Source organism: Saprolegnia parasitica (genome assembly GCF_000151545.1).
Source record: "Saprolegnia parasitica CBS 223.65 unplaced genomic scaffold supercont2.17, whole genome shotgun sequence".
In the NCBI taxonomy this organism is placed as follows: Eukaryota; Oomycota; class Saprolegniomycetes; order Saprolegniales; family Saprolegniaceae; genus Saprolegnia; species Saprolegnia parasitica.
Window position 1 is genome coordinate 27,014 of NW_012156411.1, and position 18,004 is coordinate 45,017.

The following is an 18,004-nucleotide window of genomic DNA, read 5'->3' on the forward strand; positions in this document are numbered from 1 at the left end:
CAATCATGGCAGAATTCAGGAAGCGAATTGGCATGGCAGAGGGATCGGATGGAAAACATCTCTCCATTAGCTGCTCTAGAAGGCAATGCAATCTGCTTTGCAATGCACCGTTCGCTACAACGCCGATTAGTGGGCACGTCGACAAGGTCCATAGCGCTTGGTTCGTGCGGCGTTCGACTATGCAGTTGTAGGATCATATTCGGGCCGCTTGAGGCTCGGCGTCTTGCGCGTCGTGTATGCATTGTGGCGGTCCCTGCTCTTGAACGCCGCAGCCGCACACTGTAGCTTGGCGGTTGGCGCGTACCCAGGCGAGGCAAGTGCTATTATACCAGTGGCGTTGGCAGGTGGCACTTTTGCTCACGGTCAACGAGGCGTGCCCCTCGGTGCTGCTTTCGCCGGTAAGATACAGCAGTACGTGGTTTTTACTCGCCGCTTGTCCCATGGGTACCTGCAATATGCAGCGATCGGTGGTCGCCGCCGGCGCTGCCCAAACGCGCAAAGAGACACGAGTGCATTCTATTCAACACGCGCGTGGCGACATCCTTAGCCACTGCTTCTGGGGTGACGGCAGCCACGGCGACGACACGGCGAGGGATTTACAGGAAGGACGCCGCGGTGTTGATCGCGTGGATCTCCTTCTTGGAAATGGGCTTGCGAGCAAACCGCGAGGGCAAGCTGCCAAACGGCAGGACATCCGCGCTCGACGACGGCGCGACGACAAGCGTCGACGGCGCAGCGGACGTAGGCGCCGGGTGGGCGAGCAATGACCGCTTGCCCAAAAACTTGATGCGCGGGACACGGGCACCCTCATGGTGGCGGGCAGCGGCGGGGGCAGCGGCGGGCGCCACGACAGGAGCCGGCGCGGCAGCAGGTGCAGCAGCCGGTGTCGGCGCCGACGCGGCAACCGTGGCCTTGACGTCACCGTCAATGACAAAGAGGTCACGGCCAACCTCGACGTCCTGGTCGAGCTCGACGAACTGCTTGACGAGCGTGCCAGCAACCGGGCTCATGACGTCGACCGAGACCTTGTCCGTCTCGAGCACCATGACGACTTCATCGACCTCGACGTGCTGGCCAATCTGCTTCTTGAGGTCGACGACGGTACCCTCCGAGATGGAGTCGCCCATGGAGGGCACCTTGACGATGTGCTCGGGCATCAGGCGCATGGCAGAGCTGTGAAGGGCGCGGGACGAGCGCGCAAGGCGCAGGAGCGGGGCGTGGACACGGTGCAGCATGGGGACGGCGACGGGCGGCTGATTGGATGAGGCCGAATACTGATTTGAGGATGGGAGGTCGAGTCCGGATGCCTACCGGATTACAATGACGGGCTCTCATAAACGACACAAAAGTCGGTTAGATGATAAAACAACGGACTCCCGGCACCAAACTTCAAGTCGATGCCGCTCTCCGTTTTGAATAACCGACTTTTGTCACAGAGATGACACCAGCATCACTTCCCATCTGACGTCAACGCTCTGTGCCCCTTCATGGCGACTTCAAGGCGACTCTCATGGCTAAACTCTCGCAGCGCCTGTGCGATGCCAGCCAAGAAAGCAAGACCTGACCTGCGCGACCAGATAAAAGACTGATCTAAGGCGCTTGCGCGTCCATGGCTCGACCAGCTTGAAGTTGCCATCGTAGCCTGCGTGTCTTTAGAGTCGCTACACGTCGGTTGTGTCGTTCGAGAGCCGTGGCGTGGACGGCTTGCCTTGCGTCATCATGGCTGCTATGATGAGCGAGCTCTGGATTTCGTCAGAGGTCTCTGACTAATGCGCTGGGTAGCGGACGATCTTGAGGTCGGTATCTTCGCCATGCTGCATGGAAGAGGCGTTCTACGTGTATATGCAATATTCGTCTTAATAGAAGCGTCATCGTGTCGCCTCTGATGCCAACGATGCATGGAGTACGAGGTACCGAGGCAGCCTCCGCAGCTCGTCCATGACAGGCAAGTAAGTGTCCCCACATGGGTCGCAATCGGTTACTTTCCCGTGCCACTTTTAACAGCAAAATGCCACATTGACCATATTATAAGTTGTCAGAGGTTTGGAAGCTGTAGAAATGCATACGCGTCGGATTTCGAATTTGGTCGGAAGCGCCGCGCCATGGATCCGGCGCTCATGGAGCAGTATGCGAACGTATGTGTCTACCTCGCCGCCGCCGACGAATATGATGGAGGAAGATGCATACTCATGATGTCTACCTAGTACCTCGACGAGATGGAGCGATCCGACCCGAAGGCGTACAAGGCCTTCATGCAGGAGATGCAATCCAAGGTCACGGCAGGCGGCGACGGCCTCTCGATGGAAGCCCTACAGGCAGCCATGGCCACGGCGCCAGCGTCCAATGGAGCTACCGACGATCTTCGGTTTCCTGGCAACAAGGTCATGCAGTCGCAAGGCCTCGCCGAGCAGAAGGAAGGGATGTACGTCGACGTCGAGCCCGGCTTTGTCATGAAGACCAAGGAGCTAGCGTCCAAGACCAAGGTACATGGCGCTATATCTGGCATGGCGGTCTCATGGCAACCCCCTAGCTCTTTGTCAACTTTTGCACATGCGAACACATCAAGATCTGGTCCAAGCAAAAGAAGCTCGACGAGAAGGGCGAGGAGCAAGAAGGGATCCACGTGCCATTGAGCCTCGGGCCTCCGCACGAGGTCTTGGACCATGCCAAGAAGACATGCTTGGCCATTGACGTGGCCGTGAACCCGCAGGTAGATGCACACACGAAGAATTCGCACGTCTGAGTACACGCCTAGGTTGTGCTCGACGCGGACGCGGACAGCACGGGCACGTTTCGCAACTTTCTGTGCGAACTTGCGATTCAGTACATTGAAGAAAAGTACAAGTTCCAAGTCGACCCGCAGTACAAGCTACCAAAGCTCTCGTACCGGGGCGAGCTGCCACCCGCCAAGCACTACATCCGCAAAGCCCAGGCTCCGACGATCGAAGAGGTCGATCGATCCGTCCAACCCGCGCCACCTGCCGCGCCAATTGTGCTCCAGCCGCTCGCGGGCACCTTGATGGAGTCTGTGGCATCGAACGAATGGCGTATCTGCGCGCAAGTGCCGGCGTGCGAGGGGGGTCCAGCTTTGTCCAGGGCGCACCTGGCCAGCGCACCGCGCCACCTCCAAATGCGCTTCGAGTTCCCATCGACCGTACGCGACGCACCTACGGGCGCGGTTGAAGGCGATGCGTAGGTGACCAACCCGGACGCGATTCAAATCCACGCCCGCGCCGAGTACCTCGTGGTGCAGGTGCCTGGCTACGTCGACCATGGTACGAAGGATTGCTGCTGGACGAGAAATGATGCTAGATCATAGCCACGTACTTGCCGTACCCGATCGATGCGAGTGGGGTTGCGGCAGACTATGCTGCAGCCAACCAAGCGCTCACGATTACCATGGCTGTGGACGCGACGTTTCACGACCAGCAGCTCGCTCCAGGCACGTCGCACCATGCCTTGACGACAATACCTCAAGCTTCGACCCTCGTAGATGCGGGATCCGCGCCGTGGATGCTTTCGCAGGCACTTGATGATGGCAGTGACAACACCAAGGTGTCCAGCGTACGATATATGGCTTCTTGGCGTCTCGTCACACCACGTTTTTAGAAGGAACCGTCGCTCACGGATAAGTTTCAACTTCAACCAGCAGCGCCGCCAATGGCTGTCGAGAGTCCGATCCAAGTACGCCATGTACTAACCGACGGATGTTTCACCGACGACTGTAGGAAGAAGACGAGCTACCGGAAGACCGATTCCACCGCAAGGACATGTTGTCGATGCACATTTTAGACCAGCGCAAGGCCGATCGGGCCGAGAAGGCGAAAAAGTCCGAGGACGAGCGCAAAGCACGCAAGGCTGAGAACGACGCCAAGGTTGCAGCAGCCAAGGCGGCCGGCAAGACGTGGCGAGAAATGTACCCCAACGAGCCCGAGACGACGTTTGTCGACCTCGGCGAGATGCTGCAGAAGGAGGCAGCGACGGTCGTGCTCGAGCCCCAAGCGATGCCAGAGTCGGAGATCGCCAAGGCTGTCAAGACCGAGTGGACTGGCGCGACCAAGATGGAGTTTGCGAGCAGTCTGGCGTTCGAGTTGCTGGATTGACAAAGGAACCATCATCGATAACGCTGTTGTTGTTGTTTAGACTACTGCGCGAGCTTGGCCATGTTGTCCTGCAATTGCGGCTTGAGTTGCCTGTAGTCGCGGTCGAGCGTCGCGACGAGCGCTGCATACTGAGCGCTCGGAAGGCCCTGCACCTGCTGGATCTGGCTCTTGGACAGCGTTGGGATCCGCCCGGTGGTTTTCTTGGATGGCAGTAGATGAAAAATCGTCTGCAGTTCGGTCTTTTGCTTGAGCTGCATGAGCTCCAGCTTCATGTTAGCCTGGTTCGCGGCCGACGTCGTCGCCAGACTCTGGAGCTCTAGGTTCAGCTCCGGCGCGGCGTTAGTACAAGACTTGTCGCTGAGCACGTGTTTGGTGCGCTTGGGCTTGGCCAAGTTGCTGTTGGTTTTGGCCCCGACGCTGGACCAGTCGAGCTGCTCAAACTGGACCTAGCAAGACCAAGAACGACACGTAAGTTCCCATCTACTTCTCCAAGATGGTTCAACCTTGTACGGCTTGCGCTTGAGGTACGGCTGCTTGGGACGAGGCGCAGGGGGTGGCAGGCTCGTGCCTTCCACGTCCGGTGGCGCGGGCGCGTCGACAACCCGCGCTCCTTTAAGCGGACTGCGCAGTCGAGGTGACGGTGGTGGAGGTCGCCTCACTTTTCGCGTCGGTGACTTGGATTTCGGCGGCTTCTGGTGGACCACCGGGGACTAGAACGATCGTGGTATCCGTGCAGGGTCGCATCAGAAGGTACCAATGGCTCAGGGCTCGATGCCGGCGCCGCGTACGCCAGCTCGATGCGCACCTCGCCACGCACGAGGTCTTTTGGCGCCATTTTTTCCAGTGGAAACCAGCGCCGGAGGCAGTGCGACGATGTCGCGAGCGGGCTGTGCTAACTTTCTACGTCACGAGGACAACAAATGACGTGGAGAACGTACGAGCAAGTCGACAGGGACTTGGACCTGGCCAATGCAGCGCGACTGGCCATCGACAGTGGTGTGCAGCAGCTTGACCGACCCGATCCAGTCGTTGATGTCGTCGGCAAGGACGACGACGGCGTTCTCCCGACTCCACTCGACGATCGACTCGGAGTACACGACGGGGTCCATACTAGCGCCCACTTTACACATAGTAGTGTGTACAGCACTCTCTTTCTACCTGTAGTTAACACGCTCCTGTGTGCCCTTGTGCAAAAGCTGCATTTCGATGTGCATGGTGCTGTGCAGACAGGCCAAGGGCGGGATAGGCGACACAAGGTGGCGCAGTGCGAGCACCTGCAGCGTCAAGCTGCGCTCGGCCACCGGCGGCCGCGCCACGACGTCGCGATGGACGCTTCCTGGCGCGATGTAGCTGCCTTGCATGGCCTCCAAGCGCAGGCACAGCTACGTCCATGTCAGGCTACCTCGTGGCACCAAAGTGGTACCTCATGCAGCGCTGCACGGCGGCGGCGGGCTTCTCGCCGGTACCAGCGAGCGATGCGGCCGGCCATGCAACGCTGACGCGCGTGCCGAAGATGCAGCCATTGCCGCCACCACCGCTGGAGGACGGCAAGGGCAGTACGGCGCCGAAGCAGTCGCGCTTCCACAGCGATCGCCGCTTGCTGGAGGCGCGCGTGGGCTGCCGCTTTGGCCTCGACCCGCTCGGCGGCGAGCATCTTTTCGAGCGCGACGGCCTCCGCATGCTCTCGACAGAGACTGGCCGGTAGCGAAATGATCACCGACACCCTTAAAATTTGAGGGTCGGAGCCATACAGGAGCTGGTGGCGCTTAAACTCGGCGTAGCTGCCCGCGGGCATCTTGGATCTTGAGGAGGCGCGCCTTGGGAAACGCTGCGTGTAGCTTTCTCACACGAGCAAAAGCAGATTGCAGCAAAGGGCATCGTCGTCTTGACATCTTGACATGTGTGTTATGGGGATTCCGCAGAAAGGCGTCGTGCTTGCTGCCGTGCCGTGTGCATCGGCAATCAGACGTCGGACGATATTGGTGGCGATGACGACGATGGGGCGCCAACTCGAAGGGAACGCCATGCTTTTTGTTATTTTTGGCGTTTTCGGGCTCGATTGTAGTAACAGTAGTCACTTGCAGTCATGTCCAGTGACGAGCCAGCGTACGACGCCTCGTCTTTGGCAAAACTCATGCGTGGCAGGTCGCGCCTCTCGCAAGCGTCCCGGTCTCTCTCTGGCGACAGCCTCGACGCGATCGAGCCGATCGTCGCGCGCTCGTCGGTGGGCACGGCGTTCTACCTCTTCAACCACCAGGTTCATCGATGCGACGAGGACGACCTCATGGAACGCACTAGGTCGGCGGCCACAAGCCATTCCTGCGCAGTGCACCGGGCGAGGTGTGCAAACCAGCCATCCCGCTCGAGCTCGCGTTCTACCGCGCGTTAAGCGGCCGCTTCCCGCAGCTGGAGCCGTTCGTGCCAGCCTATTTGGGCACGATCACCGTGGATTTACAGCCCCACAGCGACAAGGCCAGCAAGCCCGGGACCGGTCGCAAATCGAGCAAGTCGGTCGACACGAGCGTGAGCTACAGCCTCTGGAACAAAGAAGTCGGCAAGACGGTCGAAGACGACGACGTCGCGCCGTCCTTTCTGTGCGAGTACCTCGTTCTCGGGGACCTCACGTCGGGCTACACGAGGCCGTGCGTCTTGGATATCAAGATGGGCACCCGCCAGCACGGTATCTTGAAGAAACGACATGTGCCTGGTGTGTACCGTGATGTTTTAGGGGAGGACGCCTCCGAAGAGAAGGCGCGCAGCCACACGCTCAAGTGTGCGGCGACGACGTCGGCGGAGCTCGGACTGCGGCTCTGCGGCATGCAGGTACGTTCTGGACATGTCGACGTGGTATCGAAGGGCCGTCACTAGATTTACCGGCAGTGCGACAGCCGCTACGTCCTTCGGGACAAGCATTGGGGTCGACGACTGCACGCGAGCGACATCGAGCCCGCTCTTCTCTTTGTACGTGCATTTGGAGAATCGTAGGTTCTTTTAGTATGATGGGGTATTTAGTTTGTCTCCAACGGTGAAGTGGTGCGGCAAGACGCGGTCGCTGGGCTCTTGCAGCGACTCCACGCGCTCAAGGACGTGGTAGGAGTCGCCATCGCGTCCAGAGTTACATCGTCCGATATGTTAGATTGCGGCCACGGACGGCATTCGGTTCTGGGGTGCGTCACTTCTCTTGGTGTATGAGGGCGAGACTAAGGGCCGGCCGACCCGCGCCACTGACGTCCGGCTCATCGACTTTGCGCATTGCCACCAAGACCCGTGTATTGGCTCGCCGGACGAGGGGCTCTTGCTGGGCTTGAGTAACCTGATTGCGTACCTGACGCATATCGCGTCGGGGCCGCCCACCGCGTTGCCGCCCCCCGAGCTCGACACGATATAACGTCGGTCTCTTCTGTACTACTTTAACTCTTATAGAGGTCGATGCCCGGTTCCATCGGTGCTTTATACGTGTACTACTAAACTAGTAACGCAACGGACGGAGTTATCAACGCTTGGGCCTTACACAGACGTGGCCGAGTCCATTGTATTCGATTCGTAGAGGCCGATCATCGTGCCATCGGGTGACCGCACGGCGGCGACCTTGCCTACAACAGCGTTGGCCTATGAGAAGTTTGAAGGCACGGTACCGAACGCCGGGTACTTGATCGGGCCGTCCATGGCGGCGCCGAGCATGAGCAGACGCGGAATCGTTTCGTCCATGTCGTACACATCAAAGTTGAGGAACGGCGAGTACCCGGCGCTGCATGCGGCCTCTCTACAGACACTTGCATTGGCTGGGAAAGAAGGCAATGTGAACGTACCCATGGGCTTGCTTGATGCTGAGCGTCACGCCGGCGTTGACGTTGAACTCAGCAAAGGTGTCGGATTGGCGGAGGATCTGAAGCCCGAGGCCTTCTTCGTAGAAGCGCGAACTCCGCGCGACGTCGCGGCTCAAGATCATGAGCTGCCGCAGCCGTGTTGCCATCGCTGTGCAAGAAAGTGCAATCGCGCGCTGATTGGTCTGCCATATACCGTCTAACTTTATACAAAATATAACAGGTTACCGTGATGCGGATCCAGACTGCCTCTGTCAATGACGTCAGGCCATGTCTCGTGGAGGTCTTGGAGTCTCATGAAGGCGGCGCAGATGGTCCTGGTACATCTGTCCTTGCCGGCGACGGCATTAAAAGGGCCTTGCAATGCAAATGGAGAAGCGCTTCATTGCTTGAACCAGCACGAATATACGAACAGCAGCTCTGCTTGGGAAACTGATGGCGGCGCGAACGCAAGGCGGGTGCGACCAAGAGTGGCTCTCCATAGCTCGTCGTCTTCGTCTTCTTCTTATGGTTATCAAATGCATCAAATGGCACGACGGAACCGCGGTAGCGACGCGTGGCGGGCTAGACAAGCGTTCAGCTACGCAACACAACCACGTGGCAGCCCACCGCCGTCTTTCAATGAGCTCTGTCGGCTTGTTCTCGAACACGCAAAATGCAGTATTTTATCAGGTTGAAGTTGCCGCCAGAATCTTGAGGTGCCGAGGGCAATACAAACCTGTAGAGTGACCTACAAGACGACTCATTGCCTTTATGTCGAAGGATCAGCATGCAAGATGGCTTGGACCATCACCCGCCCTCTTTCGACGCCGCTCATGCATGACGGGCCATCGGCGTGGTGGTTGCCAGTCCGTGTCTGTGTTCGCGATACGTGGTGTCGCTGATCGGGTCGTGCGGTTGGATCTGGCGTGCGCTGCTATAGAAAAGCCGTTCGCAGTGTAGAAGCTGCAGCGGATCAAAGACAAGAGAGCGTGCGGAGGAGATTGAGCCACCGCGATTTCGAAAAAACGTGTGTATATATTTTGCTATCCATCCCTATCCATTAAGACGATCCAGAAGCGTTTTCTCGCAACCAAGTCGCCAACGTTGGCGCCGCATCTGGCTAGCACGGACCAAAATGGAGCTACAAGAGACGTCGAGGAATGGCTGACGACAGCGCGTCGCCTGCTCTGTAGTGCATCAATCTCCGCCATCGTACCGACAGACGCCACAGGCTCTGGGACAGACCCGCCGCGGGACCTTTGCCGCCGCAGAAAGCTCTTTTGGCCAAGGCGCAGCTTCTCGAATACGGCGGCCACCTGGTCAAAACACGAGCTTGTGAACGCGACGCGGGGCGGCCACGTGGTCCAAGCACGAGCTTGTGAAGGCTGCCACGTGGTTAGGAGCGTCGTTGAAGACGGCTGCGCGTGTGCTTGGGCGATGACAGCAACCTTTGTGTACTCGTCGCAGGGGCCGTCAAATTTACCCTGGTTGCGATCGACCATCGCTCGATACCGCGTTCCTCCCAGCACCACGAGTTGGTAGTAGCTACGTGCAAAAATGGCCCGCGCAGTCGGACGCACCGCTGCATGAGCACTGCTGCAAGGTTGCAAAAGTAGCTTGTAAATTTCAACTCGCGAAAGACCTTGTTTCCTAGTCCTAGCTCTCTACTCTCTCTAGTCGTCTCTCCCACTTGAATCGACTTGATCTCTGCCCACCACAGTACTCGCGACGGCGAGATCGAATTGCCGGGCGAGATGCCCTCACGGCTTGACAACGAGCCTCGTGGCCGCTCGTTGGGTCGAGCGCGTGGCTACTCCAACTCACCCCACATGGGGCTCTGTTGCAAATGAAGGTCCAGATGGTGCCGGAAGCACACCATGTGATTGGCCAAAAAGCCGCGCCTGGAAAAATTCGCATGTCGCGCTAAGATCACTTTGCAATTTGCACGCTTCGAGCAACATGACCACCGACCGCCACTTGCGCATCACCAAGCACAGCCCGAGCAAGACGCGGCCCGCCTCGAACGGCCACATCCAATTCCACATTCTCGTCGAAGAGCTCGTCCCGAGCGGCCGCCGCCACAAGGAGTATGTGATCTGCAAGCGCTTCAAGCAATTTGAGGCGCTGCGCACCGAGCTCAGCAAGGCCGGGTTTGCGACGCCGTCGCTGCCGATGACGGGGCCGGCCATGAGCCTCTGGATGGTGTGGAACAAGGATGAGGCGCTGCTGCATCGCGCCATGAACCTCCAGCGCTTCCTCGATGTGATCAACGCCTCCGAATTGATGCAGGCCAGCGCCGCCTTTCGGGCCTTTGTGGGCGAGAGCCCCGATCAGAAGCGCGGCTACACGTCGCTCTCGGGCTACTCGACGACGTCCGAGGCCAGCTTTGCGTGCCACGACCTCTCGCGGTCATCGTCGCTTTCGCTGCTGGAGCGCCGGCGCCAGTCCGTGTGAGGTATCGCTCACCCAACACGACGACGACACTTGACTGCCACTCCGTACTGGACGCAGTAGCACACGCGGCCCATCCTCCGGCCCGCGACGACGCTCGGCCACCGAGCCATTTACTACAGTAGTACGCCCGACCTTCGAGCAGCGAGACGACCCTCTCTAAACCTTAGACTATATACTCTACATGTCAACCAATGGGTGTTTCATCGCCACGCGGCCGGAAGAAAATGGTCAAATTCGTCTGTTGCAGCGCAGACGATCGGACGATGCACGATGGTGCGTCGTGCACATGCGCAGCTGCCGGCCCCATCATCGTTGAAGGCAGCGGTCTGTAACACGCTTCGAATCGGTCGCTGCATGTCGCATGCCAGGTCGGACACATGACCGCACGCCCGATCATCGCTCGGTGCAGTCCGTCGTGAGCTGCGACACACGCTCTGGCCTGTCTTAGTACCAGTCCGGTGGCGCGTTTGCTGAATCGCCAAGCCGGTGCTGGATGCAAGTCCGCCGTGGACCGCGTCAGGGCACCTGTGTCTCCATTCGCTCGAGCGACCTCCTGGAATCGAGGAAGACGATGGACAACAAACCAAGTGGTGCGTTTCCAGCTTCGGCGTTATAGACAACTTGTACATTGGCGCCCGTCTCGGCCATTAGACATCGTCCGGTCCACCCGCAGGGTTGTTTTCATCCCGCGGTGGCGACTGCAGCAGCGCGCCTTCGGAGACAGCACCTTCCTGCTGGCGCGCCGCCATGGCCTTGTACTCATGCGCCTCCTCCTTGCGCCCAAGGGTCTCCAACAGGGCGACGCAGCGCGAGAGAAGATCGGCGCGTCCTTCCATGCTCTCGCAGCTCGCGAGCGCCTGCTGGTACTCGGTGAGGGCGGTTTCGGCGCAGTTTTGCGCCGAGAGCACGTCTGCCAACGTCTTGCGCGTCAGCGACGAGTCCTGCGCCCGCAGCGACCGCCGCAAGAGGCTCTCGGCAATCTCAAGCTTGTCGAGTGCCACAAATCCGTTGCTGATTTCACGCAGCAGCGTCGGGTTCTACACAGATGGTCTCAACCCTCATCTCGATCGAAACGTATAAAGAGAGACACACGGCGAGGTTGTAGCGCAAAGCTTGCTGCAAGGCTTGTTCGGCTTGGAGCGGGCGAGGGACCGGGCCATGGAGGCACACGAGCGAGAGGTAGCCCCACACATCGGCGTTGGTGTTGTCAAGGATGTTGGCTTCGGCCAACGCCATCTCGGCGCCTTCCCAGTCTTCTTGGCGCACGCAGACCACGCCGACGCCGAGCCAGGACGAGGCGTTCGAGGCTTCGCCCACTGACGTGAGGAAGATGCGCTTGGCGTCCGTCCACTGCTGGTGGTGCATGTAGAGTGCCCCGAGCTGGAGAAACAGCGGCAGACGATATTCGTGACGGAGCTGCGGCACGTGCGCGGCAGCGTACTCAAAGCACGTGATCGCGTCGCGGAGCTGCTGCTGCCGGCTGCACACAACGCCCTGGAGGTACCACGCATCGGCGAGCGCCGCGTCCTTGGCGACTGCCTCCTGCAAACTGGCGCGCGCGCCCTATCGAAAATGTCAACCCATCCGATCGCAGACACCCATGGACATCTACGTCAAGATCGTCATTGTGCAGCTGGATCGTCGCCTGCACAAAGCGCTCGGTGGACCACATGACGCTCGTGTACACCGTCTTGGGCTTGCGCAGAGCAGCGCCGAGCTCCAGTGCGACGCGCGCGAGGTCGTCGAGTCGCAGCTCACAGAGGTACGCTGCGATCTCGATGCAGACAGCGGTCGGCGTCGCAAAGGCCGACGACTTTTGCACAGAGAGTGCCTGCATGAGCTCGTGGAGGCGCAGGTTGCCCGTGCCGTCCATGCCCGACGTCGCATAGTAGATTGCGAGCAGCGCGTGGCTACGGGCGCGGATCGCCGGCGGCGCGCGGCCGTCGTCTTCGAGCAGCAAGAGACCGTTCTTGAGCACAATATCGGCACCGTCAAAGTCGCGGTACGAGCACAGGAGCGCGCCGTACGCCTGCACTGCCCCGATATGCTGCTGGTCGGTGGCAATGCAGTCCCGGAGGCAGTTGGCGGCTAGGGGTAGGTGGGAGAACCATGGGATTTCAACACACCGCACCTTTGTCGTACGAGCCTGTCCGAAGGTGGAAGAGCGCCAGGTCCATCCACACGTCGGCTTGGTACCCGCCGAGACCCGCCGCGTGCTTGTCCGAGAGCGCGATGCGGTCCATGTGGCAGGTCACGGCCTTGGCAGGCTGGCCGTTGACTTCGTTTTCCCACGCGAGGCGGGCGAGCGACTGGAGCTGGCCGCGGACGACGTCAGGCGCCACGCTGGTCGTCGCTTCGAGGAGGTTCATTGTGCTTTCTTCCGTCTGCGCGCTGCAGAAACATGGTTCAAGACCACGTGTACCTATGGCAGGGCTTGAAAACGGCGTGTTTTTAGAGAGAAGAGACCTCCTCCATGAGGTACGCGTAGAGCTCGGCGTAAAAGGCCGTCTTGGCTTGGCGCACGCCGTTCTCGGCGGCCCCCAATGGGTCGCCGTGGGACGGGAACGCCGCGACGATCGCGGGAAAGCGCTCGCGGATGACGAGCACAAGGGCCTTTTTGAGTTTCTCTTTAAACTCAAAGTAAATGCCGTTGGCGTTGAGATGGAAGAGCAGTTTGTGGCGCCGGTCTTCCTTGGAGAGCGTATACTCGTCCGACTAGAGACATTTGATAGTGGTCCAACGAAGCATGCAGGTAGCGTACGTCGTCGGGCACGGCGAAGAGACCGTCGTACTCCTTCATGAGAATGGACAAGATCTTGCGCACTTCCTTGCGCATCGTCGCGGTTGCTTCGTGGGATTGATATGCCGGCAGCGGCGGTCGCGGAGGAATGTACTCGGCCATGGACTTGGTCGGTGGAAGCGGCACTGGTGGTAGCGGTACGAGGGCCTGCGGGTAGATAGTCGCCTCAAGCGATGCCGCCGACCCGGCGCTGACGTAGATCGCCGCATGGCCTAGTAGATGGAATGGATTTAGCAAGCAACAACTTGTACGTGTGGGGGGAACCTGCGATGCGCGTCAAGAGGTTCTCGTAATCGTTGAGCGCCGCCTGGGCTTTCTTCTTCTCTTCGTTGTTGGCAGCTTTGGTCAGCGCTTCTTCGAGGGTTTCCCGCGCCGGTGCAGTGCCTAGTGTGCTAATGTAACGACATGATTGTCATATAAAATATAGACGACCTTTGCGCAGCGGCTCACGGAGCGCGATGCTCAAAGTACCCGGCGTCAGAAAACCGTCCAATGCGAGCTGTGCAGTCGCCTGCCATACGTCGGTGCCCAGTGTCCGTGTGAGACTCATTGTGACAAGTCGCCCCGACTCGATCGCGTCCACCAGCGCATCCGTGCCTTCCTAAACCACAGTACTCGCATCGATCTATCGCATGAGGCCGCGAGATACCTTGTCGAGCGGCAGGATGAGGGGGCTCTCGAGCGGGAAGCGCACGAGCCAGGCGGCGTCCGGGTCGGTCGCCGTCGCGTCGTAGCTGAGGCGGCCGTCCAGCGTAAATGTCGTCTCGGGCGCCGCCGACGAGAGCACAACGGGCAGCTTCAGAGCCAACGAGAACTTGGTGGTATTTTCGTCGCAGAGCTTTTCCGGGTCGTCGCCGTCCTTGGGGACCGGCCGCCACTCGGTCGGGAGTCGATACACCTGCACGGACGCAACGGCGAGTACCTTCATGTGCTGAAAGTGCGAGACAAAGCCCATATCAAAGGCGAGTGTGCACTCGACGAACGCAGCGGGGAAGGCGAGCCGCGTCGTCGACGGGACGCCAAGAAACAGACTCGGCAAGAAGGCCCACGAGGCCGCGCCGAGAAGCACATCGGTCTCTCGCTCGCGCGTGTAGCCGCTGTAGAGCTCCAGGTGCACGCTCGCCTTGGCGAGCTGCAGGATCAGGCCGTCGTCGCTGAGCACGAACGGAGGCGACGCCTGCGCAAAGCCGAACGAAGGTGGCTCGCTATTGTCCGATGCGGGCGAGAGCTGCAGCACGTTGGTCGCGACCTTGCGCTTGTGCTCGTCACTGGACGGGTACCACCACGTCGTGTTGAGGTCTTTGCCCATGCGCACGCTCACCTCGCACCAAAAGGACAGAGGCGGCGCGTCACTCTCGGCGGGTGGCGCGGCGAGTGCTGGCAGCACGAGCTGGCCGAGCGCTATGGTGAACGTGCCCATCGGCAGCGGCGTCGATGGCGGCGACGGTGCAGCAACCTCGTCGGCCATATCGTCGCCAAAAGTGACTGTTCGACTAATGCTGGATCTTGCGTCGACCAATCCGGTTGCGTTGTTTCGAACTTGAGGTGCGCGCGCCTGCCCGCGGTATCGTATCAGTGTATCAAGTCGGCACCAAAAATTCAGCGCTGCCTCGTTCTTGTTGCAACTTGGCAGGCCACGGAGGTGACTCAGCACGTTTTACCATCGTCAGCAAGTCTGCAACCGTCACGAGCGGTTGCGATCGGCCATCTGGGTCTGATGCGAGACGAAGGGCCGCCGCCTTACGGACATTGCTGGATGTCGGTGACGACGCGTTGGGCTTCGGGCCCTCGGAGACGAGGCGGCGCCCGTTGCCCTGCCAAATATGCGGCACTCGTGCTCATCTCAGTGTCGCTGGTGCGTGCGGCGTTCGAGCGACATGGGTGCCGTATCTAAGAGGGGCTCGCGACCGTTCCAACCATCGCCGGGTGTGTCAATCAAGTCGCAGCGTGTCGACAAGAAACCTCGGGAATCGTACGCGCTTCAAGTGATGTATTCGATATATAGACTTCAATTGAAGAAAAATCGAGCTTTTCGAGCGCAACGAGTCGCTCGTCACGAAGCAGCACGTGGCCTCGTCGAGTGTGGCCGACGAGGGCGCTTAGCGGTACCTTGTCGTTGGTGATATACAGGGCGGGACGTCCAAATGCTTGTGCTTGGCTACGTACGCAGTCAACGCTTCCTAGAGGCGCTCCCAGAGCCGTCGTCCAGCACCGGCGGCAACGCGCAATGGAATCAAGGCCCGGCCCACCCATCTATCGTCGCCTTGATGGGCAGGACCCGTGGCGGCCCATCGTACACTGTCGTCGCCGTCGTCACCGGAATCGTTGCACACGTCGACCTCGTTCGGGTTGTCGCTGTCGTTGGCCATCATACAGCTGTCCACGTCGCTTGAATCGCCGTCCACATCGACAGTCACGGGCGAGAGACCCAACGCTGCGACAGCCGAGCGCACATAAGAGTCCCGAAGCATCCATCGGTCGCGCATTGCTTACACGAGAAAGCCCAGTGGTATCAACGCAGAGTCCATAGGCCACAATGGACTGCACGTAGTCTGAAATATTTTGTCCAGTTGATGGATTCCTGCTTCATATGCAGGAGGTGCGGGGTTTAAGCCCCGTACTAACACAAAGTAAGTGATGCAACTTGAAGAGTTGTGTCATTCGCGATTTCATTGTACTACCTTTGTCAAGAATACCAATCAATACCCGCCACAAGTGCCGGGCCTATTACCACGTGCATAGAGCGGACTTGAACCGGCCACGCCTCGGCAGCGGCGCTTCTCGGCGACCATCGGTGCTTGCGAGCGAGGGACACATTGAATTCGTCAAGGGCAGATTGGATTGTTTCCATCGGATATTCTATCCACGAGCTGAAGTCAGTGGCAGTGACCAACGCAGTGGATTTTAGTGTCTACACGCGATTTAAAAAACGTGTCCAATGCTCTTGGAAATGTATGATACAATGTAATCGAAATAAAAAATCTTGGACTCACATGTCCCATGAGTACCATGTCCACTGCCGACGGCACGTCGTTTGAGGTTCATTTTCACTTTCACCTCTCGCAAACAACAGTCGGGATCAACATGGGCGCGAGCATGTCGTCTGCAGAGTACAGAGCGGTGCAGCTCGTTCCGCAGTCCAACTTTGTCGCGATTGACCGCAAATTCACAGCCCCCCGCGTCGTGACGCTGGACATGAAGGGCCAGATCTGGACGTGGTCGGGGCAGGACTTTCTCATCCGCGACGCTGACACTGGCGACGTCTACTTTCGCATCGATGCCAAGGCCTTCTCGCTCCGCGAGCGCAAAATCCTGCGGGACTACCGCGGCAACGTAATCGCTGTGACCAAGGAAGACCTCTTCTCGTTCATGCTCACGCAGCGCGTCTTCTCGAGCGAGGCGACCGACCATGAGATCCTCGCCATCAAGACGCGTCTCAAGATGGGGTTTCCCGAGCTCGAGTGCAGCGTGCGAAATCTCTCGACAGGTCGCGTGCATGAGCTGCGCTGCAAGGGCGACTGGACGTCGCGCCGCGCCATCATCTCGATCGACAACGGGGTTGTCATCGCCAAGCTGCGCCAACCGCTCGAGCTTGGTGGCGCGCGGTACTTTGTGGACGTCGCGCCAGGCGTCGACATTGCACTTGTAACGCTGGTGTGCATCGCAATGGACGAAGACGAGCGCCACCGCCGCAACTAGCGAGTAGTTTTGATTCTCTTCCTAGAGTATACCTAGGGTATATTTATCATTTAGTGCATACCCTTCGATATAAATCTTGTCATTTGTATTGATAATAGTTTTTTACACCATAGTCAGGAGAGTGAGTCCCAGAAATGAGGCGCCAAGGACGCCGCGAGAAATCCAATCCGCTCGTTTGCGCGTCTCTTCGTCCATGGCCGCACACATCAACGTGACGACGCCTGCGTCGACACCGGCCGCGACGTCCATTTCATACCGGTTCGCGAACTGGCACGTGAACGGCTGGTGGACCTTGGCGAGAATCGGCCCGTCGTCGCCGTCGGTGAGGACGCTGCGGCGCGTGAGAACGTTTGCGGGTTGGAGCACGAGGAGGTGGGTCTTGCCCGTCCCTTGGTTGCGCACCTCGCACTCTTGTTGGTGAAACGACGCATGTTTGCGATACTTGATCGTAAGCAATGGCACGTCGTCGTCCGAGTGTTCGTAGACCTTTTGCTCGTTAAAAAACGAGTACGGGTCGAGCTTCATGAGCGCGACGGGGCGGCGCGCCGCGTTGAGGAGCGTTCGCTGGTTGGGAAATGAGAATCGCTGGACTTGAATCTCTGCGACCAATATTCCATTTGAGTCCGTCACGGTGTAGTCGCGGCCCGGCCACGACCAGCGCTGGCCTTGCATCACGAGGCGCATTGGCTCGGTCGTTGGAAACGACTTGAAGACGCTGCATCGGACCGACTTTGCGAGTTGGAGCGCGTCAAAGGCTTGCTTGGACTGGAAGAAACGCATGAGCGACATGATCTCGATGGGCCAATTTGAAAATGGCCAGTCGTCACACAACCGTGCACCAATCGGAAGCGAGTGAATGGGGGTCTCGTGACAATCCACCGTCATTCTAGTACCGGAATGATGGTGCTCCAACCCACTCCAGTTTTTCAAGTCTTCACGTCAGTACGTACGGGACGTCGAAAGTGTGGAGCTCGTCGCCATTAGAAAAGTTGATAAAAGGTTATTGGTATGACTTTATGGTCAAGAAAAAACCCAGCGCGCTCGGTTCCCTCCATGGCGCCCCAGGTGCGCGCAGTTGGCACTCATTCTATGGTGCTACACGAGCACACGAATCGAATCGACAAATGTGACTTGAGGTTCAT

At 59.0% G+C, this 18,004-nt stretch overlaps 10 protein-coding genes across 10 annotated transcripts; 4 read left to right on the forward strand and 6 right to left on the reverse strand.

Annotated features, from left to right (window-relative positions):
* Positions 1–523: 523 nt before the first annotated feature.
* On the reverse strand, positions 524–1,280 carry SPRG_05470 (hypothetical protein). Its single transcript, XM_012344189.1, has one exon. The coding sequence runs from the start codon at positions 1,233–1,235 to the stop codon at positions 597–599; it is 639 nt and encodes a 212-aa protein (XP_012199579.1). The 5' UTR covers positions 1,236–1,280; the 3' UTR covers positions 524–596.
* An 807-nt stretch (positions 1,281–2,087) lies between these two features.
* On the forward strand, positions 2,088–4,150 carry SPRG_05471 (hypothetical protein). The gene is made up of 9 exons (XM_012344190.1): positions 2,088–2,135; positions 2,205–2,483; positions 2,531–2,710; positions 2,756–3,154; positions 3,197–3,275; positions 3,320–3,442; positions 3,494–3,564; positions 3,610–3,684; positions 3,729–4,150. The coding sequence occupies exons 1-9, from the start codon at positions 2,103–2,105 to the stop codon at positions 4,101–4,103; spliced, it is 1,614 nt and encodes a 537-aa protein (XP_012199580.1). The 5' UTR covers positions 2,088–2,102; the 3' UTR covers positions 4,104–4,150.
* Positions 4,145–5,475, reverse strand: SPRG_05472 (hypothetical protein; the record flags this gene model as incomplete). Its single annotated transcript, XM_012344191.1, has 5 exons — positions 5,262–5,475; positions 5,042–5,213; positions 4,858–4,995; positions 4,607–4,813; positions 4,145–4,549 (listed from the first exon to the last, which is right to left on the reverse strand). Exons 1-5 carry the CDS (start codon positions 5,462–5,464, stop codon positions 4,145–4,147), a joined length of 1,125 nt encoding a protein of 374 aa, XP_012199581.1. The 5' UTR covers positions 5,465–5,475.
* An 18-nt stretch (positions 5,476–5,493) lies between these two features.
* SPRG_05473 (hypothetical protein) lies at positions 5,494–7,573 on the forward strand (the record flags this gene model as incomplete). The annotated part of the gene is made up of 7 exons (XM_012344192.1): positions 5,494–5,804; positions 6,249–6,360; positions 6,402–6,783; positions 6,832–6,926; positions 6,972–7,064; positions 7,116–7,193; positions 7,240–7,573. The coding sequence occupies 7 exons, from the start codon at positions 5,494–5,496 to the stop codon at positions 7,489–7,491; spliced, it is 1,323 nt and encodes a 440-aa protein (XP_012199582.1). The 3' UTR covers positions 7,492–7,573.
* On the reverse strand, positions 7,536–8,081 carry SPRG_05474 (hypothetical protein). The gene is made up of 3 exons (XM_012344193.1): positions 7,913–8,081; positions 7,739–7,866; positions 7,536–7,696 (listed from the first exon to the last, which is right to left on the reverse strand). Exons 1-3 carry the CDS (start codon positions 8,074–8,076, stop codon positions 7,611–7,613), a joined length of 378 nt encoding a protein of 125 aa, XP_012199583.1. The 5' UTR covers positions 8,077–8,081; the 3' UTR covers positions 7,536–7,610.
* Positions 8,082–9,868: 1,787 nt separating this feature from the next.
* Positions 9,869–10,462, forward strand: SPRG_05475 (hypothetical protein; the record flags this gene model as incomplete). The annotated part of the gene is made up of 1 exon (XM_012344194.1): positions 9,869–10,462. The coding sequence occupies one exon, from the start codon at positions 9,869–9,871 to the stop codon at positions 10,361–10,363; it is 495 nt and encodes a 164-aa protein (XP_012199584.1). The 3' UTR covers positions 10,364–10,462.
* Positions 10,463–11,010: 548 nt separating this feature from the next.
* On the reverse strand, positions 11,011–12,732 carry SPRG_05476 (hypothetical protein; the record flags this gene model as incomplete). The annotated part of the gene is made up of 4 exons (XM_012344195.1): positions 11,011–11,400; positions 11,456–11,926; positions 11,976–12,451; positions 12,495–12,732. 4 exons carry the CDS (start codon positions 12,730–12,732, stop codon positions 11,011–11,013), a joined length of 1,575 nt encoding a protein of 524 aa, XP_012199585.1.
* Positions 12,733–12,814: 82 nt separating this feature from the next.
* SPRG_05477 (hypothetical protein) lies at positions 12,815–14,649 on the reverse strand (the record flags this gene model as incomplete). The annotated part of the gene is made up of 5 exons (XM_012344196.1): positions 13,813–14,649; positions 13,596–13,764; positions 13,428–13,547; positions 13,125–13,375; positions 12,815–13,078 (listed from the first exon to the last, which is right to left on the reverse strand). Exons 1-5 carry the CDS (start codon positions 14,629–14,631, stop codon positions 12,815–12,817), a joined length of 1,623 nt encoding a protein of 540 aa, XP_012199586.1. The 5' UTR covers positions 14,632–14,649.
* Positions 14,650–16,247: 1,598 nt separating this feature from the next.
* On the forward strand, positions 16,248–16,862 carry SPRG_05478 (hypothetical protein; the record flags this gene model as incomplete). Its single annotated transcript, XM_012344197.1, has 1 exon — positions 16,248–16,862. The coding sequence occupies one exon, from the start codon at positions 16,248–16,250 to the stop codon at positions 16,860–16,862; it is 615 nt and encodes a 204-aa protein (XP_012199587.1).
* A 102-nt stretch (positions 16,863–16,964) lies between these two features.
* SPRG_05479 (hypothetical protein) lies at positions 16,965–17,651 on the reverse strand (the record flags this gene model as incomplete). The annotated part of the gene is made up of 1 exon (XM_012344198.1): positions 16,965–17,651. One exon carries the CDS (start codon positions 17,649–17,651, stop codon positions 16,965–16,967), a length of 687 nt encoding a protein of 228 aa, XP_012199588.1.
* Between the last annotated feature and the right edge of the window lie 353 nt (positions 17,652–18,004).